General features: G+C 42.8%; 1 protein-coding gene across 1 annotated transcript in view; it reads left to right on the forward strand.

The window, feature by feature from the left end:
- Sik2 (Salt-inducible kinase 2) overlaps positions 1–18,262 on the forward strand; it is a 171,225-nt gene that overhangs the window by 46,650 nt on the left and 106,313 nt on the right. Inside the window, exon 2 of the mRNA XM_071585893.1 lies at positions 10,481–10,597. Coding sequence (XP_071441994.1) covers positions 10,481–10,597 — 117 coding nt within the window. The remainder of the gene's footprint in view (positions 1–10,480; positions 10,598–18,262) is intronic.

The following is an 18,262-nucleotide window of genomic DNA, read 5'->3' on the forward strand; positions in this document are numbered from 1 at the left end:
AGAAGACAGGGGTTAGTCATCACCAACACTTGGTTTAGACACCACAAAAGACGCAGGTATACATGAAAATGCCAGGTGACTCAGGAAGATATCAGCTAGATTATATCCTGGTTAGACACAGGTTTAGGAATAGTGTGATAAATTCCCACAGCTTCCCCGGAGCGTACGTTTCAAAAAGATAAGGCAGGGGCGGCGAGTTAGAAAATGGAATGTAGAAGCGTTAAATGGGTTGAAAAGGAAGGAATACAAACAGGCGGTAGAGAAAATCATGGAGGATGGTAAAGGGCTTAGTACTATCGAAGAAAAATGGGAAATGATCAAGAAGGGGTTGTCTACAGCCGCAAAAGACATTATTGGAACCGTTAACGCTAAAAGGACTAGGAAACCATGGATCACGGATGAGATGATTACAAAGATGGATGAGCGGAGAAAATGGAAGAATATAAATACAGAATTAGGCAAAATGAAGTACAAAGAATTGAACAATAAATTGAGGCGGGCAACGAATAAAGCAAAAGAAGCATGGTGGAAGACGCAGTGCGAGGATATGGAAAGTCTGCAGAGGAAGGGTGAAATCGGTGCGCTGTACAGCAAAGTTAAATCGTTATCGGGAAGTAAGAAAGGAAGAGCTATGCTAACAGTTAGAGATAAGGCGGGTAAGGTAATAGTTGACGTAGGAAAGATCCAAGAGAGATGGAAGGAGTACATAGAAGAACTGTATGGTAAAGAACTCAGACCAACAAAGTTAGACATTGAAAAAGAAAATGACGTAGAGGAGGACAGCTTAGGTCCAGGCATACTAGACCATGAGATAGAAAGGACACTAAGGGAGATGAAACTAAATAAGGCCGTGGGGGTAGATAACATTCCCGTGGAACTTTTAAAATGCTTAGGAAAATGTGGGAGGAAGAGGCTATATGGGCTGATCCGTAGTATTTATGAGGAGGGAATCTGGCTGGAAGACTTTGTGAGATCAGTTTTAGTTCCTATTCCGAAAAAGGTAAAGGCCACGTCATGTGAGGACTATAGGACAATTAGTTTGATATCCCACGCAGCTAAAGTTGTTCTCAGGATCATAAACAAAAGGATAGAGAGTAGGGCAAATGATTACTTAGGGGATGATCAGTTTGGGTTTAGGAAGGGGAGAGGTACGCGTGATGCCATTGCAGTAATGAGATTATTAATCGAGAGGAATATAGAACACAACCAGGAGGTATTTGCCTGTTTCGTAGATTTCGAAAAAGCGTTTGGTGGGGTGAATTGGGAAAAACTAATGAGTATTCTGCAGAAAATAGGAATAGATTGGAGGGAAAGGAGGCTAATCCGCAACCTGTACATGTCTCAGACTGCTCAGGTGCGGGTGAGAAACGGGGAGTCAGGATGGGCAGTGTTAGGAAGGGGTGTAAGGCAGGGTTGCCCATTATCACCGTTGCTGTTCAACCTGTATGCAGAGGAAATGATCAAAGAGGCATGGGAAGAACTAGAGGTAGGAATGAAAGTGGGCGGGGAATTCGTAAAATCAGTTAGGTTTGCTGATGACCAAGCTTTAGTTTGTCAGTCAGCCAAGGGGCTGCAAGCATTGCTGAGTGAATTGGAAATTCAGTGCGACAGGTATGGGATGAGAATCAAAATTAAGAAAACAAAGGTTATGCGATTTTCTAGAAAGAAAAAGGCCAAGCTTAACATTAAAATAGGAGGGCAAAAACTAGAGCAGGTAGAGCAGTTTACGTATCTCGGTAGTGTTTTGGACCAACACGGTCAAAGTAGTAGGGACGTAAGGAGAAGAATTGCGCTAGGCAAAGAGGCTTTCACAAGGAGGAGGGAGTTGATGACGGGGACTTTGAGTAAGGATGTTAAGAAAAGACTCGTAAAAACTTTGATATGGAGCGTAGCTATGTACGGTGCGGAAACGTGGTCATTGAAGCAGGAGGATAGACGTAGACTGGAGGCTTTTGAAATGTGGGTGTGGAGAAGAATGGAGAAGGTGAAATGGACAGAGAAGAAAACAAATGAGGAAGTACTTGGTATGGTGGGAGAAGAGAGGGGTTTGTTGGGAGAAATCCTGTGGAGGCAGGAAAAGTGGATGAAGGGGGTATTGACCGGCAGTGGGATGTTGAAGACTGTGATAGAGGGTAGAATGTTGGGCAAAAGAGGAAAGGGAAGGAACAGGATAGGGATGTTGGACGGGATGAAGGGAGGAAGAAAGTACTCAGAGATGAAGAGGGACCTGATGTAGAGTAGGATGATGGATTTTGTGTTTTGTTAGGAGTAATAAAATATTTGTTTGGTAGTTGTGTCCATCCAAAAACCTACCTTAACCGGTAGATTACCTTAAAAAAAAAATACTTCCTGTATGCATCGTACAAACACCTCTGTAATTGACTCCCACATTAATTAGAAATTATAACAACCTTGAGGAGGTTGCCTATACTCAACTTATGCTTCTCCCGAAACATCTGAATTCCTAGCTCAATGGAGAACCTCAGCAGACCTGGATAGGTTGCTGAGGTTGGGGAGAGATTTGTTGGGAGAAATCCTAAGGAAGCATGACAAATAGATGAAGGGCGCATTGATCGGCAGTGGGATGTTGAAGACTATAATACGTACAGGGGGAGAATGTTGGGCAAACGAGGAAATGGCAGGAACTTGATAGGAATGTTGGACGGGATTAAGCGAGGAAGGAAGTACACATAGATGAAGGGGGACTTATATAGAATAAGTTGCTGGATTGTGTTTTGTTAGGAGTCACAACATAATTACTTCGTAGTTTTATCCATCCAAAACCTACCTTAACCGGTAGATTACTTAATAATAGTATGTGAAGATATACCGTAAACCATAAACACAGTAATCAACCCGAAGGTCGGTTTAGTAGGAGTTGGTAGTTCACCCAGTACTAAGCCCGACGGCGTGTGAAATTCACACATCAGGGTAAAGGGGCCAGTTCCTTTCCCTGTGCTGGTTATGGTTTCCCAGGAAGATTTGGTACCCGAAAAATTACATAGCTTGGGTGGAGCTGCAGGTGCCCAGAGTGCCTTGCCCGGGAATCGAACCCGGGACCCTCCGGTCAGCAGTCCAACGCTCTACCCCCTGGACTACCGCGACCCATTTATATATATATATATATATATATATATATATATATATATATATATATATATATATACATATAAATGTGTGGTTGTGTATTAAAATGCAATTATGTACTAATGGGCATATTGCCTTATGCCCCAACACCTCCCTCCACACGCCCTCGGTGCGGATCTGTGGGATACTTGGTAGATGCAGAGGAATGTATAGGTGTCTCGAGAAAGTGATATTTTGAACCTTTATCAGTTTTATGGTGCAATGTGATATCATTCGTTACATATCCTTAAAAATTTCAATAGAAGAGAATTTATATCTCTCACGGTTTCTTTTTGCCATTTACGAATTTATCGCGCGTGATGATTTTTTTTCTTGTGGCCCACCATCGCGGAAATTCTGGAAGAATCCTGGAACGATATTTTTCCCAGCGCTCACCCCAGAAAACCCCGAATTCACCGAACTCTCTCCAGCAGGCACGGATCCGGTATATAGGTTGACCAGAAAACACGGCGATTAAATAAGCGAGAAGGCGGGAAAGACAGGCGACAAGGGTTCTTGGGGAAAAGAAAAACCTTTACCTTCCTCGTATATTTGCATCCACACAATCTCCCGTAAGGGCTTGGGACAGAGGGTGTTGTGGCGGCAGTAATGAGAAGGGAGAGGATGGTGTGTGCAAAGCGATGGGAACAGTCCTAGGCGTGAGTCCGTTGAAATATTTCCTTTGCTATTTTCTTCTCTAAATTCTTCCATATACATTGCGGTTCACTAAACCTTCAAATATAGCTGATGTCGAAATAATGGTCCCTGCTATCTGTTTTGCAATTACGAGTGGAAAACGGATCCTTTCGCGTAACTCCTCGACAATTCATCTCACTGATTTGGTCATTATTGTCCGACATGCCATTGTAATGTACGGATTTGATTATTTCCTCCATGTCGAAAGTGTAATCACTCGCCTGATACATTTGTAATGAGTGTAATGGGAGAGATGAATCTTCGAGTCCCTAAAGACTCCCTTCCCGCATTACGTAATCACTTTGTGACGGCTGACTTTCTCTGCTTTATTCCATTCTAAAAAATCAATGTTTTTTTCGCGTATCTCAAATTCCTGAGACATGTTGGGTGTGAGTTGTAATTGACAAAGAATAATGTTTCCTTCAGTTCTCGTGGACATTTCCCTACAATGAATTCACATTGCTTGAGACAGGCAACGCTTGCATTTTCTATTTGATTTATGCCAGTGAGATCCGATTTATTTTATTGACATCAAAGTATTTTACACGTCAGAAATTAACTTCTGACTCCGCGCTTTCTTTTTTTAGTACTTCTTTATCTCTGTCCTCTGCCATTAATTAATGAATTCTCACAAATGAGTACATACAGTGTACTCTTACACCAATAATCCATCTGCATCTTCTGAACATAAAGCATAAAGTCGCAACGTAACCATTTCTGGAGAAATCTTAAGAAATATTTCTATACCCGGCCTACTAATAATGGATACGCTTTGTGGTTAAAAATATCAATGTTTTTCGAGTCTTATATTTCGAAAGTTTTTTCTTCAGATTTTTAGTTTTAATCGGGTACATGTCGTAATTCGACTCAATGCGTTAATAGTTTTATTTTGGAGGATATACTCTTTTGGCAAGGAGCCCTCGGTACAGAGTGCAACTCAAATACATGCTCCCACGTTATAAATTCAGCGGCATCAACCCGATGGGCAAGATTTAAAGGGTAATTTAGGATGAGCGTTCAGGAACCCAGCGGAGGGTGGGTGGGTAATTACCGCCCCTCCCCCGTTCAATCCACCCATGGCGTGTACTCCCGGGTTCGTAATTCCCAGTCCGGCCGGTTGCGTCACAGGGTGGGCAAATGGAATTATTTTGGGTGAGCCAGTGACCCCCACCATCGGGAGACGCTCGGGGGAATCCCAACATCCCCATCCACCGTTAGCATGGTTGTCCCCGTTCCTCCTCTCTACCGGGGAGCACCCCTCAACCCCCCCCCCCCCCACACTTCCCGCCCGTCCCCGTGCCCGTCCGCCCCCGCCCCAGCACTGATATCCCACTGCCCCCGCGCGCACAACATCGATGCGACCGAAATCACGTCGTCGAGAAACGGAGGGCGGGAGAGGGGAGAAGAGAGGGGGTACGCACACGCGTCTTTCACTCACTTTTTCATCATCCTCTCCTCTCCCCTCCCCCTCCTCCTGTCCCTCATTTTCCATCCCATTTCCTATCCTCTACTCTCCTCTTAATCTCTTCTCCCCACCAGCCGCACTCTCGTCGATCCGGGACGCGATCGCACGCGGAACCCGATCCCTTCGTGCCCATCGCGATTATCTCCCTTTGCGCGCACACAGACGCGCCACGCACACGCACGCACGCATAAGGAGCAGTACGTGTGTGTGTATATGGTTCGGTTTAAGGTGGGGGCGATAAGGACGGGAGTGTTAGGGGTGTGTGGAGAGAGGAGAACAAATTGAGGGTTGTGCCTCAAGCTCGGGGGTGAGCCTCGCGTGGGTGGCTAAGTGCGGGAAGGGGGTTGGAGGAATCGGTAGGGGTGGGGGATGGGACTAAGGTTTGCTGGGTGTCCTAGGGGAGGGGGTGAGGAGGGGTTTGGGTGGGTGGGAGGCGAGAGGAGGGGGGTATAAAGGCAGTGACGCAAGTGGACAGAACCCCCTCCCTTTTCATCCATCCCTCCACCACCTCAAACAAATCCATACTTGAACACGAGACCATCTCGTGCACGGTAGTTGGGGGGACGGAGGGTTGAAAGTTGGGGGATGGGGTAGGCACGGGGGTGGCGGAGGGAGGGTGGGGGAAGGAGACAGATAGGGGAAGCAGGGAGACGACGACGAAGGGGAGAAGAGTTTTGGTCACGCCAAGATTGGAAGGAAGAGAGAGGGCTCTGCTCTTGCTCCACCCCTCCCCCACCCTCTTTCCCGCTACCATCCCTCCTCCTCCTCCATCCCACCCTCCCCAGGACACCCCCCCCTTACACCCTCCCCCTTCTCCTACTTACCCAGTCTCGCCTGTATCAAATATATTTTCGAGAACGTTCGTGACGTCAGGAGTTATCGATATCTGGTTGCCGTGACGTGATATCACACTGTGGGCAAAAGAAAGACATCAAAAATTTACTCGGGGGTTTTTAAGGTGTCTCTCTCCCGCGATGGGGCGTAACTGTTGGCAGTTAATTTTTCACTCTCCCTCTCTCTTTCCATCTCGCTCTTCCCTCACACTCGTGATACTCTGGCGTAATCGCAGTGCTTTGTCGGAATGGGAGATTGAGGGATTTGTACTAAGCTCTTGCTACGGAATTCTTTGAACGTCGAGGGATTACTGGAAGACGGTGATCTCCACATTAATCCCTCTCTCATAAAATGATGCGTATAAGAGTAATCAGTCAAGAAAGTGCGGCCACGTGCGCTGCTCACGTCACGCTGTGATTTCTTTCCCTCATAAAGGGTGAGGTAATCTGTAATGAAAAAATCTCTCCTTTATCACAAAGGATATTCAACTCTCAGGGAGTATCTTTCAGATTATATCAGTTTATAAGGTGTAATCATTAATGTGAATAAACATAAACATTTGACAATTAAGTTTTGGTCGTCCAATGGTGTGACCTGGAGTCTTGAAAGCAGGTTGAACTTCAGATGACCACAAGCATCACAGATCTATGCTGACCCAGTCAAGTTGGACCCGTGGCATTTAGTAGTTCAGGGAGTACATCTAAGCTCATGGCCACACGTAAACCTAACAGTGGGATCTCCCTGGACTCGCGAGTACGACTGTAAAGCTCACTTAAAGATCACGAGGCGTAGCCGCTATATATATATATATATATATATATATATATATATATATATATATATATATATATATATATATATATATATATTATTTTTACTCTTGTGATCCGTTCGATTCCGCCTTCCCCACCTCTATTGTGTTCGTCCTTTATGTGTGTTCCTATCCCTTTACCTTATATCTGTTTCTGTATATATGAGTATATATATATATATATATATACACATACATATATACATGTATATAAAAAATATGTAAACCATAAAAAAGTATATATATACTTTATATATATATATATATATGTATAGATGATTTCGTCGACCAAACACGGATGTGCCAGTAAATAAGGTCATTACTTCTCTCTCTTCCGATGAAGACGGAGCAGAATTCCGTCGAAATGATCAAGAAATAACGTTTGAGTGATCTTTTTTTGTGTTTCTATATTGTTTGTTGCTGTCTAATTTACTATATATATATATATATATATATATATATATATATATATATACATATATATAGTATGCAGTTATTCTTGCATACTTTCAGATTTCAAAATTTTCACAAGAATGACAGACACGGGTTAAGATTTTTTTTCGCTGCCACAGAAAAATTAATTTTTCGTCGTAATCACCTCGTCTTATCAAATACAGTGCATTGCAGCAAGTAGAATTGAATACATTTATCTTGCCGCATATGGACGCATAAGAGTTATATCTATCACAGTCCAGTCTTCATTGTAATAGAAACAAGGAGGGTTCCGATAAGAAAATATGTCAATGAAAGCAATGAAATGAAACTTGTGTCCAAGCTAGTTAAAATTGAAAAATAATAACACTCTATCAGAGAATCTTAAAAGAATCTTTTAGCAACCATTTAAACCTGTCAACGAAAAGTTCTTGGAAAGGGTGTACCTTAAAAAAAAAACTGCCCATGCTCCGTGGGATTCGAAATCAAAAATCTTTCGTATTTTCCGACACCGTTGGTCGAACAATATGACTAATATTTGCGTAATCATTTTGCGCGTTTTAATTTGATATATTAAATCATTTTTCCATCCATGTAAAATCCGAAGCTAGGCTTCCGAAAGGTTATTAAGCTGCCATTGAAGATTAAGTATTCTGAAAAAACCACAAATCAACGAGCCATTTGATTTCGTTCAACCTTAACCGCTACATGTATCATTACCCTAGGGGCAGTCAAATGAAAATGGAGCACCCGCCATAGAACAGTCCGCTAAAAGCTAGAACCTAATTTCTTACGCATCGATACTGTCATTGCTGTGGTAGAAGAGCTGCATAGTGACAAGTCATTGGCGCATCCTTGATGGTGCGCGCAGTGTGGCTGTTTTATCGAGTGTTCGGCTTTCATTTGACTGTCCCTAATACTGTAATAAATCTGTATTTACATTTTTCAATTGTAAAATATAGCAGATCAGTAAGCCAAAAAAGTTTCAATCAGTTTTGTTTGGTTGCCAGGGACGTTTATAATTAGCAATAATTGTAAATAATCATTATTTGACAAATACTCTCTTAACCTCAGAGCGGGAGCTGTTCCAGCGTAGCAATCGATGAATTGATTCGATTTTAATGATTAATTTATGGCCAGCTAATTTTCGCCTGATTGCGTTATCAGACTAAATGATTTGTGCTGGCAAACAGAATCTCATGAAAGAATTGGAACATGCCTTGCGCCAGTTTGCGAGGGAATGGGGAAATATCTTTGAATTTTAATAGTTTCATCCGACCTCGAAGAATTCATTTTTATTCGGCAGTTTTAATAATAAGGCTGACACAAGCAAAAATATTTTTCTTCCTTTCCAAAAATACTTTCGGCGCGCGCAAAAGTGCGCCACCAATTTCGCATTGATTGCACGAGAAATCATACGCTCTTGACCGCAAAATTTATATGGCGACGAGGTTTTTTTCCTTGTAAAATCATGCTCGCAGTCTCGTGAAAATTAACTAACTTCTACAGAGGAAAAGTCTCTCGAATATTCGAAACGTCTGGAAGTCGGCGGTCGTTCGCATTGGGGTGCGAGCCCGGTCTCACGTAGCGCGGGCTCGTTTCTCGCGCGTTCGAACCTCCTGGTCAACGGAGTGGGATATTTGTTCACGACACACATGCGCATCTCTCCAACGTTTCGTCTTCCTTCCTGCATCATTCCGTCGTAATCTCGGTTCTCGCTCGCGGAGGAGATATTGTGGGGGAAGATTTCTCTGGGGGGTGGGGGTGGGGGCGCTGCACCTATTCAGTACCCTCCTCCGCGCCCTGACTTCCAGGAAATTACGTCAGTTCAATTCCACCTAGCTCGACGAAGATTTCCCCCCCCCCCATCCACCTCACGTCCCTAACGGAGCTGGCTGGCATTAATTGCACGCTGAACTTCACCGAGACGTGCCGAAAGTCATGTGCGCTTCACTGCCCCCTAAGATTTCTCCCATCCTCTTCTCGAGCCCTCCTCCCTTTTTTTTCCTTTGAAATCATCCCAGCACCCGCGATGACCTCGTCCGAATAAATTTGGGTTACTTTCGCAACGCAGAAATGACTTTCAAGCTGATGCAATTGTCCGCAATGAAACACAATGGTGGATTTCCGCTGTGATTCTTATTCTCGAGGAACAATGATATGCCAATGCATTGTTGTCCTAAGGGTTATTATCTGAAGTCATAGGATGTAAGCAAAATTTTCGTATTAAGTCGCGAAATCCAGGAAGTTTCTGGGTGAAGTGAGCGTTGCAATCCTAGTGACCTACCGTACAAAAGAGCGCTACGTCTCGTGCCCGCATTTAATTTATCTACCTCGGCCGTTCGTATTCTCGGACGTTAGCGTATGTGATTCATCTTCCTCCGTACAAGCATGGCGAAGGATTCTTTGGCAAAGGGTACCCGACCCCTCTGAGATTGTGTGTGAGGTGTACCTCCAGGGACGAGGGGAAGGTTCCTCGGGAGAAACTTTTAAGTGATGAAAAGTTCATTTTAAGGCGTCGTTTGATGTGGCGCAGTCCATAAGTGACTTGCGCAATGGAAACATCTGTTGACAAGTCTGTCATTTCTGAGTTGGAAAGTAAATTAGAAAAACTTATTAGCATCCGGTACGGAAACCTGGTTTTTATCAATTTTAATACGGTGTAATGTAATTAGAGGACAAGGGGAGCGGACCGTCTTGACGGTCCCCTGAAATATAACATGGCCCTGAATACAATTCAGGACGGTATTTTAGGTTTACCTTTGATATTTTGATTTATAGTTATATTATTTTTAGTTTTCCGTGCGAAACAAATGTTTTATTTGACATAGCAGCTCAGTCTGCAATGATTCAACATAAAAATTTCACTTTCGCATTACCTGGAAAAAGTTTACCCTCCCCATGCTATCTATCCGATTCTGTTAAATGCTAAAATCTACGGTTTTGACTAAATAGCTATTTTCTATAAAAATAAGCTTAGAATGGAAACTTTTTTCACCTTCTGAGTTCCTTTAAAACATGTTCAGAGTGAACATTTTTTCGTGCTCCCTGTTGCACCGTGAAGTGCAGCATCACGTTTTCTCTCCTGCTCACCAACTCTTATCCCTCTTCCACAGGTGGCGATAAAAATCATCGATAAATCGCAGCTAGATGCCGTCAACCTGCAGAAGGTGTATCGTGAGGTGGACATAATGAAGCAGCTAGATCATCCGCACATAATCAAGTTATATCAGGTAACATAAAAAATTTGGTGAAAATTTAAGTGGTTACTGCTAAAAGGAAACAATTGTTATTATGGAAAACGAAAAAAGCCAAGACTGTAACCTTAATTGGCGCTAGGTTTGTTTAATTAATCAAGTTTACGGTCTTGGCTTTCTCATTTTCGTTTGTTTTGCGAACGTAAGTATGTTCATTTTAAGTTTACAATTTTTATTACTTTAATTGATTGCGGAATATTATTGGCATATTCATGATTCCACCCTTGCTGAGACTTTAATGAGGATCATTCGAGATGTTGTAGTACGTTTTATCGCAATCCTGCCTAGACTAAATTTATTTTGAATTGCATATCATAATGAGTGTTTTGATTTTAAACATCTGGAAGCTAATTGGCTCATAAAGGCTCCGAAAATGTTATGATCTCGGCATTTTCTTCTCTTTCTCAACATATATACAGCCAAGAAACTACGAGAGATGATGCAACAGTAACTTTTTATGTAGTCATCCGCTAATATGCATTTTAATGCAACAATTTCAGTGTAAAAATCATTCGCCTTGACCGGGATTCTCGAACCAGGATCCCTCGATGTCCGGCCGAGTCCTTTAGCCAGTTAAACTATCGAGGCGTCCTCTTATACTCTGAAATTTTGGGGTTTTTTTAGGCTACTGAAGTCTACTAATGCCTGTGACATTTTATGTACGGTATTTCGTCGCAACATCTTGTTCCTTTGAAACTACCAAAATTTCAAAGTTTAAGAAGGCGCCTCGATAGCTTAACTGGCTAAATCACTCGGCCGGACATGGAGGCATCCGGGTTCCAATCCCGGTCAAGGCGAATGACTTTTACTCACCGAAATTGTTCCATCTATATATAGCCCCTTAATCCTGAAATATACTTGCTTCTACATCATGCCTGCAAACCACCACAACGGTGGGGGATGGTAGGGAATGTTATGTCATCAGCTAATAGAGAAATTATTGATCGATGTGCCGTAAATTACGTGTTCTATCGTCCTGGTATTGAATAGCGTGAGGGAAAACTGTTTTCTTATAGCGAACGGATATCATGTCAATCGCATTAACGAGTCACTCATCTCCTACGAATTTAATGAGGTGAAAGAACCATTCTGTCTGCGTCAGCCTTAAACTCTAATGATTGCACTTTTCTAAAAGTTACCTCGGTAAACTTATTAAAGAGGTCACGATCTTTCACACTTGGGTATCAAAATGCATTATTATATATGCCTGATACATCAAAGGAAACAATTAAAGCACGTGCAGAATAAAATTCATACCGAAATATCTCATAGCGGAGAAAAAAACTATCATGAAGATTTGACGGTCTAATTAATGTAAACTCTTGCGAGAAATGGGTTTCCCGCACAAGATTTGAGCCTATTTGGGAGGAGCTTTGTTAATTCTTACGACAGTATATCTCTGGCACACGACTATGTATTTAATAGTCGTGAGGTACTAGACGTGAGATCCTCGTCTCATTATTTAAAGAGCCCCTCCGAGAGCTTTTGTTTATTACAAATGGCTCGAAATTACGTCATTTTCCTCTGGCTGTACACGTTTATATTAACGAATTTGAGTTCCCGCAAGTCCTTTTTTAGCGTCCCTCTCTTCCCAAGATACTCACGGGAGCCCTGCAAGGAATAACCTGATATGTGTTAAACCCGTTGTATAGCTGTTAATTGTGTACGCACGAGTGGAAACCTCTCCTCTCTCTCCTGAGGTTCACGTCGGTGTGACTGGGCATTCATAGCCGGACGAAATTATCCATGTTCCCTGAATTCCGTGCAGGTGGTGTTTCATGTCGTTGAGTCGCAATCATCAAGGATTAATTTGATTCAGATGCCCTTAAGAAAACGGATTTAGGTCTCTGTTGCCAATCGGGCAGGGAGTAGATCTTCCCTCCCATTGAAAGTACATACCTACATGACAACCCGCAAGACACTGGAAGAGCGTGTGACCGGGTATGTTAGGACACCTGCTCTTTTATGTATAGATATACACTTGCTCATTAATATGAATACATGCGTGTGTGTATATATATATATATATATATATATATATATATATATATATATATATATATATATATATTCTTTTATTTCATTTTATTTAAAAAAATCGTTTCATCGAAACAAACAAACTGGGAATATTTTCCCTTCTTCGAGTGAATCTTTGAAATTTCGCTTTTAAAAATAAAAATGTGGGAGTGGTAATGTCTAATTTATAATCGTTCGAGAGAAGAAGGAGGATTTGAATCTGTCACTGGTAGGTGTCTCTCTTCTGTGTTATACTGGTAGTCCATTCCGCGTATGTAATGTGGGTTCACGACGATTCTCTAGATATCACACTTAAACTCGGTCTGAGTCTTACGCTGCATGCCATTACGAGGACGAATGGCAGGGGATGATATGTCAACATCATTAGGGTAAATTAGCCGATCATCAGAGCATCCAGACCCGTCCTCGGATTGCGCGACAGGATGCTGAGCGATTGAATTCCCTTGGCTGAGCCGCATACGTACTCGCCGCTCTCCTTTGAGCTTGGCGTCATGGAGATCATTCGCGCCGAGGCCGGGCATTGCTGCTTTCGGACGGAAGGAGCACTCCTTGTGGTGATCGATGCACCGATTTCCCACGCCCGCTCTCCTATACTTTCTGAGATTCTCGAATCAGGTGCGTCCATGTATATTCATGCGGCCGAAACGATTGCACTCATCATTTATTCGTCACCGGAGTTAATTTTGGGTATCTGGAGCGTGACGGAACCACCAGTGTACTTCCCGTTCCAGCTTTAAAGCGAAGGGACATGAATTCAGTGCACTCAGGTAATTTCACGGCGGATGTATCACGTATTTTTCCCCTACCACTGTTAATTTTAGAGTACAGAGCGAATTCTCCTCTAGTTTCGGACGTCATTAGCGACTACCGAAGGAGTCTCTCTGTGACCTCTCTTACGAGGAGTTTTGCGGGTGAGTGCATCGTCTTGATGCAGGGGGTGCTCCACAAGAGGTTCACTCGAAAGAAAAACATCTTCAAATATAAAGAAGAGGATGAAAACTTGGAGAGAAAATCGCGTATTCTATTAGAGTTGGTGTATTGCAGTTTTTTCTCTCTGAAGTCGTAATTACGTTCCGGAGGTTCTTAACGTCCGATTAATAACAGCAGTCATTATCCAACCTCAATCTCCGCTTCACTGTGCCGAGGAATATTTTTTGTCGTGGTAGGGTTGACCTACGAGAGAGACTATTGCTTTGTTACGCTGTTCCCTTGAGAGGTTCCGTTCGTTTTTAAATTTATTTTTTTTTAAACCCCCTCCCAACGGCTGAAAACTGGAATGCTCCATTACAAGAGACAAACCGTGCCTGCCGTCAGCAAGCAGTCATCCGTCGAATACCGCCTCTCCCCCCACCACTCCCTCCTTGTTGGCTCCTCAGGCATTTCTCCATCCCCCGCACACCGATCCCTCTTTTGTTTCCTCGCTACGTCGTTCGTCGCGGGCATCGGCCTACTCTCTCGTACGACTCTCATCACATCTCTCTCGCTCCCCCCCCCCCCTTCCCACAACCCCCAACCACCCCCTCACTCGACTCTCGTTCGTCGTCGTCGCTCCCGAGGACCCCTAAAAACTTCCCCTTTCCTCCCCCGAACCCCTCCTTTCCTCTCCTCCCGCCCGCTATCCTTCCCTCCCCCCGGTGGGGCGACGGCCAGACACGGCACTGCCTTCGATTTTCAGCCCGGGGTTCCCTCCTTCTCTCTCTGCACCCCCCCCCTTTTCCCGCTGCAGCAAGAGGGGCGTGTGCACCCCCTGTGGAACGGGAGCAGGCGTGCGGGGGTCGGCTCCGACGGCGGTGGTTCCGCGACATCTTCCACCGCGCTCTCTGCAGTCTCCCACCCTCTCTCTTCCCCGCAGACACGTCCTCCTCCTTCCCCCGCTGCCCCCGTCCTCCGCCCCAACCTCCCTGCCATCATCTGCCTCCTTCCGCCGATGCCGGCCGACTTCCGTGACGCGTAGGGCTGGTTGTTGGAGTATGAGGGGGGAGGGTGTAAAGGGTGTAGGAGGGAACGACCTCCACCAACTCTCCCCGTCGCCCCGCAGGATTCTGCACCAGGAGGGGCTTGGGAAACACCCGTTTCCCCGTCGCTACCCGGGGACTAGTTATTTTCTTCCGAATCGCCTTTTCTTTCAGCTGCTACTTACGGGAGTTATGTAACGTCACATTCCACGTCGGTCTTCAATCCTAGGAGTTAACTACATCGGCTCTTTCGGCTGCCGTCTCCTCCGTTAGTTTCTTCCTTCCTTTAAATTTCCTATTCGATACTTTTTCTTGCAATTCGTCCTTGCGGGGGTCTTCCTAGAACTTCTCTCTTCTGAGGTGAATTTTTTCACAAGTCACTGAGTCCATGCATTTCATTTCCATCACTCTTCCTCAACACTGCATTTACATTACTGCTAATCTCCCTCCTCCACTGGGACTCTGTGGTTTGTAAATAATATACTAATTCATCATTACCATGGCTCTAGTAAATCAAGCCATTTGTTTAATAAAATACCTGTATGTGCTGAAATGTTCATTGCCGTTCTCGTTAACTGTGCATATTCAGACGAAACAATTTCGTAAAAACAAAATTGGTTTGTCAAAACGGAATGATTCGCTCTTACCACAAAAAATAAAACGTGTGAAATATTGGAAAAACGTAGGTGGTGAGAATGGCTGATACAAAAATACTTGCTTTGCAACTCGATAGCGGTCTCGGAAAGAATATCCGAAACTACAAACTGATTTACGAGTACTTGCCATTCTGGACCACAATGATTGATGGAAAATCGAGGCATTATTTTCCCCTTCATAAATGTATGTTTGTGGATTAAGAGTGTCATTTGGCGTGATGGGGTAATTCTAATAATAATAAAACCTATGTGGCATAAGTTTACACTATATCTTAAATAATAAGATAAGATTGATCAGGTTTTATTATTTTCTGATTGATCCTTTCAGGCGTAACTTTGTGGAATTGCTCCATGATGAATAATGTCAAAATAATAAAACTTTGTTATTCTATATTATATGCGGAATACCCAAGTTCTATTTTGGCATTTTTAATTATTTCTATGCCTTTTCCTTTTATTTTAAATTTAAACTTATGACTGCCACTTTTCCTCTCATATTCTCTCATTTTTTTTGTCATTTCTATCTTTATAAATACCCCTCTCTATTATCCCATGTTACAACCAATATTTTTCTTCTTAATCTTTTACTGTCCCCAAAATTAATTCAAGGTCTGAAAGAAAATATTTTTTTACGCGAGAATAAAATGTTCTTTTCCTTTTAATTCATTAAATTCGTAAAAATGTATTAATTAGTTTTTATAATTCTACGGAATACATCAATATTATGATCCTTCATCATTGAATACTACTTGAAGCAGCTCAAATTCCTTCCTTTTGTTTATTCTGAAATATACCTGTACCATATCTTATTATTTGTGTGTCATTGCAATGGTGTGCAAACTAGATAGTAACTTATGAAATGGTTTTGTTCAATTGAAATGAGTAATCAAGCTCATTGTCGCTTTAGTACACAATTTAAACGTCCGTTTGAGACTTCGAACTTCACGTTCTACTGCTCTTGTGTCATATGACAGGAACGTGGAGATAAAGATAGAAGATCAAAAAGGAAGTTGAACTTTGGATAAAAACTTCGACTTTGCATTTCTTCTTAAGTGTATCGTCCTGTATCGACAAAGTTTGGCGCATAAATTGGAGCCCATGCAACACACAGATGTCTTTGGGTCTTATTTCCTTTCCAAAGTCTAATACAACTTTTTTATGACCAAATATTCGAAGGGCAAGCTTCAGAAAGTCGGTTTCTCTGCTGCTTTCCGTAATGTTTCACATCAACGTGACTGAGATCGATTAATTCCTTCAGATTTCTCTTGGTCAAGCTCAGTGCGAAAGAACATCCGCTGACCTATTTTGAAATATAATATTCGCTCTAATGTTTTATGATAGACAGCATAAAATTATGGGTTCCTATATGACTTTCCTTCCTTATTATTTTCGCTATCAATTTCCTCAGCTATTAAGCCAGCTATGCTAAGACAGATGGGCTACATTGCACTCTCCTGCATCACGAATATTTAACATCGCCGTCTGTTTATTTCCCCTGCACTCTCATTCATAGCTACTCTTTGCAAGCTCGGTGTATTATCTGTGGGCATAAAAATTCTATGAAATTCATATATACAGTTGGTTTGCGAAAAAATTGTCGATTATAAATGAAATTAGTGAAGTGATAAGCACCAAGTGGTCGTCTTAGAGTGAAAAGTGGTGAAGTCAGAAATCACATTAGCGGGAATGTGGATATTCCCGCAGAGAGGCGAAGCCAAATAATATTACAAACACTACAATTCCTTTAAATTTCCAAACTTTCCACTTGCCAAAGACATTGTAAAGTAGGAATCCCAGTTTTGTTGACGGAATAAACTAAAGAATCCAGGTGTTGGCAAATGAGCTAGAATTTGTGTTGAACTTAACGAAATCGCTGCCACTTTATTTGATAAAACTTATAATTTAGCGCTCTGCTCGTATGTCCAAAGTATTTCTGATGAGACGGCGGGGGTCATACTTCACACGCCTCCCTTTCACCGATCCCTACCGATCGCCTTGCTGTGGAACAGAAACGAATAGATCACTAGTGCGCAGACCGCCCCGCGGATGTGTGCGCATTGTCCTTATCTGGGGGTGGCGAGTGCGGCTCGCGGACTGATGCGAGAGGGGTGTGTCATCGTGCATTTCAAGGTTCGCTTCCACCCTCCAAACCCCCAGTTCCCCCCTTGCCCTATCCGCCACGCTCGGGGCGATGCGAGAGGACAAAAAATAGAGGCAGGAGGTGGAGATATTCTCGGTTTGATCCTAAATTTAAGAGCAAACTATGAATCACTGCGTGTGTCTATAAATATGAACCGCATCGAATGTGAAGGTTGATTTCGTTCAGCTTCCCTTGGCACGTAAAGCCCTTTAAGTCGACGACGTTTAGCACTCATCGAAATTTCACCTTTTTTTTCTCTATCGTTCGCCCCTCAAATTTCGGATCCCGTGTATTTACGTGAATCGTTCGCCCTATGACGTCTGCTCGCCCTCTCCTTTCACCGGAGACGTCCCACTGTTGGCTAGACAACCATATCTCCTTTTTCGTGTTACGGAGTGACTTTTTTTCCAACTCCTCTGAGCCACTTCTTTGTGTGTCATTCCTTTTCATTCATGTGGTAGTGATTAATTATTCTAATACATCCATCTGGTAGTGATGGACTCATTGTGGTATCAGATACAGCTTTTCCTGTTAATATTCTAGCCTAATCAATTACTTAGGGAGAAATACAGGGAAGCCTCGATTTTCATGAGCAGTCGGTTAATCGAGTATCTCAATAACTTAATATTTGCAAAATACTGCAAGAGAACATACAATTACCAATGTCTCCAAAGTGAAGTCTGCCCTTCCTGTATGTAGTAGGTATTTTTAACAAACATTACTTCATATTCGCTAACGCATTGGTTCAGAAAAAAAATTGTTAAAGTGACCAATTTATCAGTGAAAATTCATTTGTTTCGTCTAAGGTGGATTTTCAAATATTTTTCATTGAAATATAAAATAAATAAAAATG

Source organism: Hetaerina americana, unplaced genomic scaffold (assembly GCF_022747635.1).
Source record: "Hetaerina americana unplaced genomic scaffold, ioHetAmer1.1.p SCAF_2, whole genome shotgun sequence".
Classification (NCBI taxonomy): Eukaryota; Metazoa; Arthropoda; class Insecta; order Odonata; family Calopterygidae; genus Hetaerina; species Hetaerina americana.